We start from the raw sequence: 12,635 nt of genomic DNA on the forward strand, positions 1-12,635 counted from the left end.
AGGGAAAGTTCATGCTGGACAAATCTGGTGGCCTTCTGTGACGGAGTGATGGCATTGGTGGACAAAGGCAAGGTGACCGATGTCATTTACCTGTACTTGAGCAAGGCCTTTGACAAGGTCCCTCACCACATCCTTACCTCCAAATTGGAGGGATGTGGATTTGATGGGTTGACCACCCAATGGATAAGGAATTGATTGAAAGGCCACTGACAGAGGGTGGTGATTAATGGTTCTGTGTCCAGGTGAAGGCTGGTAATGAACGACATGACCAGGGGTCTGTCTTGGGACCAGTGATCTTTAATATCTTTATCAATGACATTAGTGATGGAATTGAGTGTGCTCTCAGCAAGTTTGCTGTTGACACCAAGCTGAGTGGTGCGGTTGACACAGTGGAAGGAAGGGAAGCCATTCAGAGGGACCTCAACAGATTTGCAAAGTGGGCCCAGGTGAAGCTAATGAGGTTCAGCATGGCAAAGTGCAACATTTTCTACTTGGCCAGAGGAATCCTAGGCATATATACAGACATTTCTCTCTACTTTGAGAGTAGCCCTGCAGAGAAGGACCTAGGAGTCCTGATGGATGAAAAACTTAACATGAGCTAGCAGTGTGCTCTTGCAGCTCAGAAAGCAAATGGTACACTGTGCTAAATCAGAAGAGGAGTAGCCATCAGGGGGAGGGAAGCGCTTGTCCCTCTACTCTGCCCATGTGAAGCCCCATATGGAGTACCGTGTCCAGGTCTGGGGCTTCCAATATAGGAAAGACAGAGAGCTGCTGGAGAGGGTGCAGAGGGGAGCCATGAAGGTGATCACAAAGATGACGTAGTTGAGCACCTCCACTACAAAGACAGGCTGAGGGAACAGGGCTTGTTCAGCCTGGAGAAGAGAAGGATGCAGATTGACCTCACTGCAGCCTTTCAGTACGTAATGTAAAGGAAGTCTATAAACGGGAGGAGAGTCAACTCTTTGAAAAGGTAGATAACAGCAGGACAAGTGGAAATGGTTTTAAGTTGAGGGAAGGAAGAATTAGGTTGAATGTCAGGGGGAAGTTCTTTACTATGAGAGTGGTAAGGGGCTGGAACAGGCTGCCCAGAGAGGTTGTGGATGCCCCGTCCATCCCTGGAGGTGTTCAAGGCCAGGTTGGATAGGGCTCTGGGCAGCCTGGCCTAGTATTAAATTGATAGGATGGTGGCCCTGCCTGTGGCAGCGTGTTGGAGATACAAGATCCCCGAGGTTCCTTCCAATCCCGTGATTCTGTGATTCTGTCCCTTGCAATCCATGCCATTCTATGATTCTACGATTCTATGATGATTAACAATGCTCTCCATAGTGAGCCACATGCAAAATGTTCCAGGCTACAACTCGTGGGGAAAATGTGCTGATTCCCCGTGTGTTGCACACCCTTGCTGCAGTCTCCAGAGCAATAGATATCCTGCTGGTACCTGGAATGTTTACAGAGTAGAGTGATGCATAGGCACAGACTGAGATGCAGCACAACTTTATTGAATCAAAAGAGGGAGAGGAAGTTGCTCCAAGTGGAGGGCCTCATTCAGGAAGCACCAGGAACAGAGATAACACTGCGAGGCGATGATGGATGTCCCACTAATTGCCCATCTGCCTTCTCCTCTCAGGGAGAAAAACAGTCGTGTCCTTGTGGGCTGGATTCCTGGGGTTGATAGACCAGAAGAGCATAGGTGACAAAAAAGGCGTCAGGAGGAAAAGGAGAAAGTGGAAGAGGGGAAAGACAGATATGCGCAGTGCATTCTGAAAGTCCATGCTGGACCTGTCATTTCAAAAGAGGTTTTGGCACTGCTTGGCCTCTCTGAAAGGAAGATCCCAGTACTCCACATCAAGCCTCCTACCAACTCCTGGGTCCAGAGAGGTCTTGCGATAGGGCTGCTGTCAGCAGCTTTAGCAGGGGAAGCACCGCCTGCCACAGATGCGGCTGCCAATGCCAGAGAGGCCAAAGCCTCCAGAGGAGATGGGCACACCCTCAGAGCTGAGGATGCTGCCAACGGCAGCGGAGGTGGAGGAGCCCACGGCGGTGCTCTGCGGGAAGGAGCTGAGGATGGGTCCGGGCAGGGTCACCACCACGGGAGAGGGCTGGATGACCACGTTGGAGTCCTGGCACTGCCTGACGCAGGACTCGGTGCAGCTGTCGGCCAGCGGGGTGGGGCCGCAGGGCCGACACTGCAGGCGTGGCAGGCACTGGTTGTAGCAGGACATGTCTTGTGCCTGGAGGGACACCTGTTGGCAGAAAGGGCGGAGCAAAAGCAGGGGAGAGTAAGAAGCAGCCTGCCTTCCCAGCACACGTGTTCCAAGGCTCAGTGCTGACTGGAGATATGGAGTCTGTGCAAGGAAACCCGTGGCCTTCTCCTTACATTTGGCCCTGCCAAGAGTGACCGGGCACATTCAGGCTGCTGCCTGGCCCATAGCTCAGGAGACACCTCCGGCAAGACCTAGCGTCTTTTGACACGTCACCAGCTGCCCTTTTCTGTCTCCCTGCACTAGTTGCCTTCCCAAGACCCAACAGAGGATGAAGGCACTTGCATGTGCAGAGAAATTCCGGAGGAGGACAGAGTGAGGAAAGGGCTTCAGACTCACCTTGTTCCTGGGGTGATGGAGGCAAGAGGAGCGGATGAGAGAGAGAGAAGATGGACCCGCTTTTATACTGCACAGGCACCGCCCCAGGCCTACAGTCACTCACAGGAGACTCACCTCACATGCAAATTATGCTTGCCAGTGGTGCAGGTTGTGGTTTGTTTCCCTCATTTCCATTCCTCATTTCTGAAATGCCCATTCTTCCAGGCTGACCTCTTTCAGGTGTTGGTGTGAGAGACCTAAGGATTACGCCAGGACAACAACAACACCAAAATGAGCAGAACTGGATGAAGAAAATGCTGCTTGCCAAACACAAACGCAGCAATGCGAAGCTTCGTGGGGAAGAAAGCACAGTTCAGTAATGTGAGAGGAATGCAGCCATAGTGTGTGCAGTCAGGAATCAAGTGAGGAAAGCCATAGACCTGATAGAATTCAGTCTGTCAAGGGACGTGAAGGGCAACAAAGAGGGTTCCTACACCGATCTCAGTGGTGAAAGGAAAATAAGGTGGGTGTTGTCCTCATGGGAGCAGGGGACCTGTTTAGTGTGGACAGCAAAAATGCTGGGGTCCTGATTGTCGTCTTTGTTTCTTTCTTATCCAGCAAGTGTGGCTTTCAGGAATTCCATGGCTCAGAGGCCACGCTGAAAAGCTGGAGCAATCGAGATGTGGCTTTGGGTCAGGCAAACCTCGAAGAATCTGGATCTGTGGAACACATTAGGCTTATTTGCTCCATAGTAGAATGTACCCATGAGTGCTGAGGGAGCTGTCCCCACCACTTGATCAATGTAGGCTGGTGACTGGGAGAAGTGTCCCAAATCCTGGGCAAAAGTATGTGTTACTCCTGTTAAAGAAGACCAAGAGGGTGGAAGCACGGAGATAGGGGCCCAGGGCCGTCAGGTCAGTCTCTTGGTAGGAGGCGGAACAGTGCATTCTGGAAAAACTTGGAGCTTGGAAGCCATTTCCGTGCTCATGCAGGATGAAAATACCTGCAGTGTCACACACAGCGTGGATTCACGATGGAGAAGTCATGGATTGATGGAGGTGATTCATCAGAAAGAAACAACAAGCCTGAAGGATGTGGGAAGAGGACTGTGTACTTTCTTGCTGGAGCTCAGAAAGGCTTTTGACATTGTCCTCCATGAGATGGTCCTAGTGAAGCTGTGGAAGAATGGACTAAATGAGTGCTCCTGAGCACGGAGAAAAAAACAGCTCAGTTGAAGAGGCAAGCAAGTTTGCACAAATGAGCCAGGGCTGCTGGATCCCAGAAGTGTCAGGTGGCTGGGGATGGTCGTGGAACGGAAGTGATGAGCATATGTTCACAAGTCTCTCCTAGACTCAGTCAAAGAAGGAATGCATTGTTGCTGCATGAGCAAAACACATCTCTGCCCTGCTGACATAGAGGAGATGTGTTCTGGTGCAGAAGTGCCAGCTAATGTTTTTGTTCCTATGGAACACTTTCTGAAGAGACTATCCCTGTGCAAGGCAATTTACAATCTACTTTTGCATTGGCCACGGGTGACCCTTTTGGCATGGGTCCTCCCTATCCGTGCACGCTGTCTGCAGGCCTGAGCATCACTCGCACCAGGCAATCCCTCCCCCGAGAGGAGGAGGAGCAAGGAACTGCAAAGGAAGCCAGCACAGCCGTCAACTCAAAAGGACGGACCTTATTCCGTGGTGCTTTTTAGGTAACAGCAGGGCTCTGGAAGGCAATAGTCCCCTTCCACAGAAGAACTGATGGTGTGATATCGTTTCTGTGCCTGGAGACTGCGATGAGAGTGTACGATGCGAAATAAACACAGAAATGTCTCTTGAGAAGAGTAAGCTGTGGGAGAAGACATTTGCAAGCAGCAGAACATCCCAGCTGGCTTCTGAGGGAACGAACAGAGGCTTGTGGAGTAGTCTGAGAGACAGCAAAATGAGTCCTCGGGCAAAGCAGGTCCAGGGTATTCAGAAGTGGGCCGCACTGACATGAGGATGTGCCTGCCTTGCTACAAAGGCGGTTACAAATGAGGTCCTGACATTTCCCAAGACACACATGCCATTCTGTGCCTGAAGCACAGAATACGTCTTCTACCCGCATTGACGTGTTTCTACAAGGAAACTCCTTGTGCCTTTCATCCTGGAACTTGAAAGGTGGCTCCGTGGACCAATTGGGAAGGTCAGAAACAAGAGAATGAAATGACAGGGTTGACAAAACCAAACCCACAACCTGTGCCATTAGAAAGGATAATTTGCATTTGAGGAGAGTCTCTTGAAAAATTACTGCCAGAGTACAGTGACTTTGGCCCTGCAGCAGGGCACGAGCTGTATAAAAGAAGGCCCATCTCCTCTCTCTCAGTCATCCATACCTCTCGCCTTCATCTCCCTGGGAACGAGGTGAGTCTGAATCCCTTTTACCATCGTCTGCTTCTCAGGGATTTGTTTGCGCGTATACGTGCCTTTATCCCCCAAGGTTGGATCTTGGGGAAGCAGGTTGCCCTGAGAGAGGGAAGGGGGCAGCCAGTGTGGCAAGATGTTGGGCATTACCTGAGATGTCTCCTTAGCTATGAGCTAGTCAAGGACCAAGCTGTGCCTGTCTGCTCTTGGCCAGAACACTGAGGTCAAAAGGGAAGGAGAAGCCCATGGGCTTCGTGACACATCCACCGTATCCCTAGGCAGCACTGTGCCTTGGCTCTCTCCCTTCCTGAGATGGCAGGCAGCTTCTCACTCACTTCTGAGCTCCTCCTGACCCTCTGTGCCAACAGGTGCCCCTCCAGACACAAGACATGTCCTGCTACAACCAGTGCCTGCCACACCTGCAGTGTCGGCCCTGCGGCCCCACCCCGCTGGCTGACAGCTGCACCGAGTCCTGCGTCAGGCAGTGCCAGGACTCCAACGTGGTCATCCAGCCCTCTCCCGTGGTGGTGACCCTGCCCGGACCCATCCTCAGCTCCTTCCCGCAGAGCACCGCCGTGGGCTCCTCCACCTCCGCTGCCGTTGGCAGCATCCTCAGCTCTGAGGGTGTGCCCATCTCCTCTGGAGGCTTTGGCCTCTCTGGCATTGGCAGCCGCATCTGTGGCAGGCGGTGCTTCCCCTGCTAAAGCTGCTGGCCATGGCCCTGGAGAAAGACCTCCATAGCCCATGAAGTTTGGAGAAGACCTGAGAGAGAGCACCGGGGCGAATCTCACCTCTCAGAAAACATGCTCCATGAGTTCTTTTCCCCTCGTCCATCCTTTTTTTTTGTTTTTCTTCTTCTTTTTTTTTTTTTTTTTTTTCCTGTGTCCTCTGTGCTCACTGTCAACTTTCCTGGACTGTGACTGCCATTGAATCAGCCTCGGAATGTCTGACGGGCCCTGTGCCATCCACACAAAGGGCAGATGCACAGCTGGAGGCATGGCTGCCATGGCCATGCCGTTCAGACTCTCCTCTGCCCCCGGTGCTTCTGGCAGCAGGGCCTCCCCTTGCATGCACCTAGTTTTCAAATTTTCACTCATTAAAGCTTTAATGCATTTGAATCTGCACCTGTGTGTTATCCTTTCCCTTGCAAAGGCTGCCCAGTGGAGGGTAGGGGAGAGATGTTTGCAAGTGCTGGTTCTGGGAAAGGGTTCTTCCTTCTCCTTTGAACAACTGGTACTACAGGCTGGCTTCTATTATCGTAGGCACGGCTGGGGTGTAATCACTTTACCCTCCGGTTTCTAAGCATTCTGGCTCATGTAGCGGTCTCAAGGGTCTTTACTTGGACCAGCACTCTCTAACAACTTTTCAGAGATGTGTTTGTCTGGGGTAACACAGCAGAGGAAGTTTTTGAGAAAGGTAAGAAAACAGTGCAAATTCTTCTAATGGTCAGTTTTGACGTAAAGCGAGGGGAAGTCAGTGGTTCCAAGGAAGAGGTCCGTTTCTTCAGAAGAAAACTTGAGGTAGCACTGTCCACATCGCTGTGGATGAGAGCAAGAAGGTAGCAACTCTGTCCCCAGCAGCTTTTAGGAAAGAAAGGCAAGCCTTCCCATGGTATTTCCTGTGGGGTCCTGGACAATGCACCTTTCAGCCCGTAGTCAGCTTGAGTGCCCTCCGTATGGAGGGAGTTCAAAGAGGGCCTCCTTTGACCGGGGTCCTGAGCATCATCAAGCCTTTGAACAGATTAAACATGAGGAAACATTTGTGCAGTTGTTGTTGGGCCTGTCCGTGCAGCACCAGCTCTGCAAAGTGAGCTTTCTAGCACCACTGCGGAGAATGGCCTCACCTGGAGCCTCTGGAAGAAAGCCCAGGAGAAACTAGTGCAGCACTGACTGATGGAGCATTGGAACAGGCTGCCCAGAGAGGTGGTGAAGTCTCCTTTTCTGGAGATATGCAGAAGTCTCTTGGATTCTTTCCTCTGCAGCCTAGTGTAGGAAACCTTCTTCAGCAAGGGACTTGGACTCCGAGTGGAGTGGATGATCTCCAGTGGTCCCTTCCAACCCCTGTGCTCTGTCATTCTGGGATTGATATCATACCATTTTTTTGTCCCTTGCAGAGCAGTGCAGGCACAGCATCGAGGCTTTCTCCAAACTCTCTCCAACAAAAGGCTGTATGCTTGGGGAAGGCAAGCTGTGGGGAGGAGGCCTCAGGGGGGCAGCTGACCTCAAGAGACTCAAGGCTGAGAGGTGGATTGTGGTTTTGGACTAGAAGCTTCTAAGAGCAAAGTTTGCCCTTTCCTAAGCCTTCTTATGAAATGCAGCATAGGATGCTTTTCCAGAAAGCGTCTGCGGCATAGACTAGCAGAAGCTATGTCAAATTGCATGCTCAAAAGCAGAAACTGGAGTGTTCTGAGTAACCCAAGAGAAGGCAAATCTGCAGGGTAGACGTAGGAGAGGGCCGAATGACAAGGATTATTTTAATCCTTAGCACAGGGCAGAACAAAGATTATATAAACTTAACCTGTCAAATGAACGCAGTAACCTTAAGAATTATTGTCCTTCTACCTCTATGGAGAAATACAACATATACGTAAAAACAACAGATTGGAAGCGGATCTAATATTGAAATATTCCTTAGTGACTGCGTGGAGAAGATTGTGAGCCTGGGATACTCAAGCAGTGAGGAACTAGGAGAAATGGTAGCATGCATTTTTAGAAAGGTAAATTGCGGGGTGTGTTTTGCTGAGAAGGCGTGCAGTTTCTCTTTTGTCTCGAGAGTGTGTGTCTACCACTGCAATTGGGAAGGAAATACACTGCTTCCCTGTGTTCCTTTCTGGAGTCAAAATTATTGACTGAGAGTGTTTCCCACATGAGGGGTACTACACACCATGTGACATCACACCAACAATGAAGGTGGAGAAGGGGAAGGAGGAAGGGAGTGTCTCGTTATGAAAACTTCTGTCTTTTCTAACAACTCCTGTGCTTATGGACTCCCTGCATGCCATAGCGTGATAGAATATCACTAGTTGATGGGAAGTAGAGAGTGCTTCCTTTCTCTTTCTACGCTACCATGCAGCCCCCAACTGGACTCTGTTGCAAGGAAGACACAGGGCGAGTGGGGTGAGCTGTGTGGTGCTATTGGTAGTAGGGCTTTTCCTCCACCTTCCTTACTACTTGCTTCACATTGCTGAGCTTATTGATAAAAAAGAAGTAGTGTGAACAGGAAAGTGGATAGCACCCACTGAACTGTACTGGATCCTTTTATGCAGCCCTAATTTGACTCATGAGGGTACAGCCAATCCCGCTGTTCATGGCTCCGAGAAACTTGCTAAAAAGCAGTGTTGAGAATAGAGACCGCTGAGATTTCTTCCCATTTGTTCAGAAACCCTTTGAGAAGCACCTGCCAGGATCACTGCTGAGAAACATCTCTCTTCCCAGCCTTCATTGGAAGGGAAGGAGTAAGACAGACATGCTGATTGGGATGCAGGAGATGTTTGGTGGGTGAATATTTGGAGACAAGCTCATTGCAAGGGGAGGCCCTGCTGCCCAAAGGACCAGGGAGCCTGCGCTGCGTGACCACGGCAGCCATGCCTCCAGCTGTCCTTCTGCCTTATCCACAGACAGCATAGGGCCAGTGGGTCCTCCCTAGGCTGACTGGGTGGGGCACGCAGTCCAGGGGAGACATGCTGATCAGTGAGGACTGGGGATGGAAAAGAGAGAGTAAGAGAAGGGAATGGTAGAAATGGGTCATATTTTCTGAACGACCAAGCGGGCCCCAGTGCTCTCTCTCAGGACTGCTACAAACTTCACAGCCTTTGGAGGTCTTTCTACGGGGCCATTGCCAGCAGATTTAGCAGGAAGGACCCTTTTGCCACAGCGGTGACTGTCAAAGCCAACAGCACGCTTTTCCAGGCTGGGCCTGATGGGGAAAAGGTGACGGGTCCCCAGCCGTCACCCACATTTGCTGAAGTCTTCAGAGCGGCAGACATCCTGCAGACACATGGAGTGTTTGCAGAGTAGAGTGAGTGATGCAGAGGCACAGACTGAGATGCACCACAACTTTATTGAGTCAGAAGAGGGAAAGAAAGTTGCGTCAAGGGGAGGACATCAAGCAGGAAGCAGCAGGGACAGAGTCTGCACTAATGGACATGGTGGATACCCCGCCAGGCGTCCGTCTCCCATTCTTCAATAGTGCGAGAAGTACCAACAGCTCCCCCCTCGTCTGGTCTTCTGGGTTTGACAGACGAAAGGAGCAGAGGTGACAATTATGAAGTCAGGAGGTAAAGGCGGGAGTGGAAGAGGGGAAAGGCAGACACGGGCAGCGCATTCTGAGAGTTCATGCTTGCCCCGACGTTTTGCAAGAGGTGTTGCGTGGTCCCTTGGAAAGGAAGATCTCAGTGCTCTCTCTCAGGGCCGCTATGAATTCTGCGTCCCAAGAGGTAATCCTCCAGGACCAACACCAGCAGCTTTAGCAGGGGAAGCACCGCCTGCCACAGATGCGGCTGCCAATGCCAGAGAGGCCAAAGCCTCCAGAGGAGATGGGCACACCCTCAGAGCTGAGGATGCTGCCAACGGCAGCGGAGGTGGAGGAGCCCACGGCGGTGCTCTGCGGGAAGGAGCTGAGGATGGGTCCGGGCAGGGTCACCACCACGGGAGAGGGCTGGATGACCACGTTGGAGTCCTGGCACTGCCTGACGCAGGACTCGGTGCAGCTGTCGGCCAGCGGGGTGGGGCCGCAGGGCCGACACTGCAGGCGTGGCAGGCACTGGTTGTAGCAGGACATGTCTTGTGCCTGGAGGGACACCTGTTGGCAGAAAGGGCGGAGCAAAAGCAGGGGAGAGTAAGAAGCAGCCTGCCTTCCCAGCACACGTGTTCCAAGGCTCAGTGCTGACTGGAGATATGGAGTCTGTGCAAGGAAACCCGTGGCCTTCTCCTTACATTTGGCCCTGCCAAGAGTGACCGGGCACATTCAGGCTGCTGCCTGACCCATAGCTCAGGAGACACCTCCGGCAAGACCTAGCGTCTTTTGACACGTCACCAGCTGCCCTTTTCTGTCTCCCTGCACTAGTTGCCTTCCCAAGACCCAACAGAGGATGAAGGCACTTGCATGTGCAGAGAAATTCCGGAGGAGGACAGAGTGAGGAAAGGGCTTCAGACTCACCTTGTTCCTGGGGTGATGGAGGCAAGAGGAGCGGATGAGAGAGAGAGAAGATGGACCCGCTTTTATACTGCACAGGCACCGCCCCAGGCCTACAGTCACTCACAGGAGACTCACCTCACATGCAAATTATGCTTGCCAGTGGTGCAGGTTGTGGTTTGTTTCCCTCATTTCCATTCCTCATTTCTGAAATGCCCATTCTTCCAGGCTGACCTCTTTCAGGTGTTGGTGTGAGAGACCTAAGGATTACGCCAGGACAACAACAACACCAAAATGAGCAGAACTGGATGAAGAAAATGCTGCTTGCCAAACACAAACGCAGCAATGCGAAGCTTCGTGGGGAAGAAAGCACAGTTCAGTAATGTGAGAGGAATGCAGCCATAGTGTGTGCAGTCAGGAATCAAGTGAGGAAAGCCATAGACCTGATAGAATTCAGTCTGTCAAGGGACGTGAAGGGCAACAAAGAGGGTTCCTACACCGATCTCAGTGGTGAAAGGAAAATAAGGTGGGTGTTGTCCTCATGGGAGCAGGGGACCTGTTTAGTGTGGACAGCAAAAATGCTGGGGTCCTGATTGTCGTCTTTGTTTCTTTCTTATCCAGCAAGTGTGGCTTTCAGGAATTCCATGGCTCAGAGGCCACGCTGAAAAGCTGGAGCAATCGAGATGTGGCTTTGGGTCAGGCAAACCTCGAAGAATCTGGATCTGTGGAACACATTAGGCTTATTTGCTCCATAGTAGAATGTACCCATGAGTGCTGAGGGAGCTGTCCCCACCACTTGATCAATGTAGGCTGGTGACTGGGAGAAGTGTCCCAAATCCTGGGCAAAAGTATGTGTTACTCCTGTTAAAGAAGACCAAGAGGGTGGAAGCACGGAGATAGGGGCCCAGGGCCGTCAGGTCAGTCTCTTGGTAGGAGGCGGAACAGTGCATTCTGGAAAAACTTGGAGCTTGGAAGCCATTTCCGTGCTCATGCAGGATGAAAATACCTGCAGTGTCACACACAGCGTGGATTCACGATGGAGAAGTCATGGATTGATGGAGGTGATTCATCAGAAAGAAACAACAAGCCTGAAGGATGTGGGAAGAGGACTGTGTACTTTCTTGCTGGAGCTCAGAAAGGCTTTTGACATTGTCCTCCATGAGATGGTCCTAGTGAAGCTGTGGAAGAATGGACTAAATGAGTGCTCCTGAGCACGGAGAAAAAAACAGCTCAGTTGAAGAGGCAAGCAAGTTTGCACAAATGAGCCAGGGCTGCTGGATCCCAGAAGCGTCAGGTGGCTGGGGATGGTCGTGGAACGGAAGTGATGAGCATATGTACACAAGTCTCTCCTAGACTCAGTCAAAGAAGGAATGCATTGTTGCTGCATGAGCAAAACACATCTCTGCCCTGCTGACATAGAGGAGATGTGTTCTGGTGCAGAAGTGCCAGCTAATGTTTTTGTTCCTATGGAACACTTTCTGAAGAGACTATCCCTGTGCAAGGCAATTTACAATCTACTTTTGCATTGGCCACGGGTGACCCTTTTGGCATGGGTCCTCCCTATCCGTGCACGCTGTCTGCAGGCCTGAGCATCACTCGCACCAGGCAATCCCTCCCCCGAGAGGAGGAGGAGCAAGGAACTGCAAAGGAAACCAGCACAGCCGTCAACTCAAAAGGACGGACCTTATTCCGTGGTGCTTTTTAGATAACAGCAGGGCTCTGGAAGGCAATAGTCCCCTTCCACAGAAGAACTGATGGTGTGATATCGTTTCTGTGCCTGGAGACTGCGATGAGAGTGTACGATGCGAAATAAACACAGAAATGTCTCTTGAGAAGAGTAAGCTGTGGGAGAAGACATTTGCAAGCAGCAGAACATCCCAGCTGGCTTCTGAGGGAACGAACAGAGGCTTGTGGAGTAGTCTGAGAGACAGCAAAATGAGTCCTCGGGCAAAGCAGGTCCAGGGTATTCAGAAGTGGGCCGCACTGACATGAGGATGTGCCTGCCTTGCTACAAAGGCGGTTACAAATGAGGTCCTGACATTTCCCAAGACACACATGCCATTCTGTGCCTGAAGCACAGAATACGTCTTCTACCCGCATTGACGTGTTTCTGCAAGGAAGCTCCTTGTGCCTTTCATCCTGGAACTTGAAAGGTGGCTCCATGGACCAATTGGGAAGGTCAGAAACAAGAGAATGAAATGACAGGGTTGACAAAACCAAACCCACAACCTGTGCCATTAGAAAGGATAATTTGCATTTGAGGAGAGTCTCTTGAACAATTACTGCCAGAGTACAGTGACTTTGGCCCTGCGGCAGGGCACGAGCTGTATAAAAGAAGGCCCATCTCCTCTCTCTCAGTCATCCATACCTCTCGCCTTCATCTCCCTGGGAACGAGGTGAGTCTGAATCCCTTTTACCATCGTCTGCTTCTCAGGGATTTGTTTGCGCGTATAAGTGCCTTTATCCCCCAAGGTTGGATCTTGGGGAAGCAGGTTGCCCTGAGAGAGGGAAGGGGGCAGCCAGTGTGGCA

At 51.4% G+C, this 12,635-nt stretch overlaps 2 protein-coding genes across 2 annotated transcripts; both read right to left on the reverse strand.

Moving 5' to 3' along the window:
- Positions 1–1,907: 1,907 nt before the first annotated feature.
- Positions 1,908–4,996, reverse strand: LOC125684376 (feather keratin 3-like). Its single transcript, XM_048926505.1, has 3 exons — positions 4,945–4,996; positions 2,601–2,698; positions 1,908–2,243 (listed from the first exon to the last, which is right to left on the reverse strand). The coding sequence occupies exons 1-3, from the start codon at positions 4,994–4,996 to the stop codon at positions 1,908–1,910; spliced, it is 486 nt and encodes a 161-aa protein (XP_048782462.1).
- Positions 4,997–9,436: 4,440 nt separating this feature from the next.
- LOC125684377 (feather keratin 3-like) lies at positions 9,437–12,525 on the reverse strand. The gene is made up of 3 exons (XM_048926506.1): positions 12,474–12,525; positions 10,130–10,227; positions 9,437–9,772 (listed from the first exon to the last, which is right to left on the reverse strand). The coding sequence occupies exons 1-3, from the start codon at positions 12,523–12,525 to the stop codon at positions 9,437–9,439; spliced, it is 486 nt and encodes a 161-aa protein (XP_048782463.1).
- Between the last annotated feature and the right edge of the window lie 110 nt (positions 12,526–12,635).

The sequence above is a fragment of the Lagopus muta genome, chromosome 25 (assembly GCF_023343835.1).
Source record: "Lagopus muta isolate bLagMut1 chromosome 25, bLagMut1 primary, whole genome shotgun sequence".
In the NCBI taxonomy this organism is placed as follows: Eukaryota; Metazoa; Chordata; class Aves; order Galliformes; family Phasianidae; genus Lagopus; species Lagopus muta.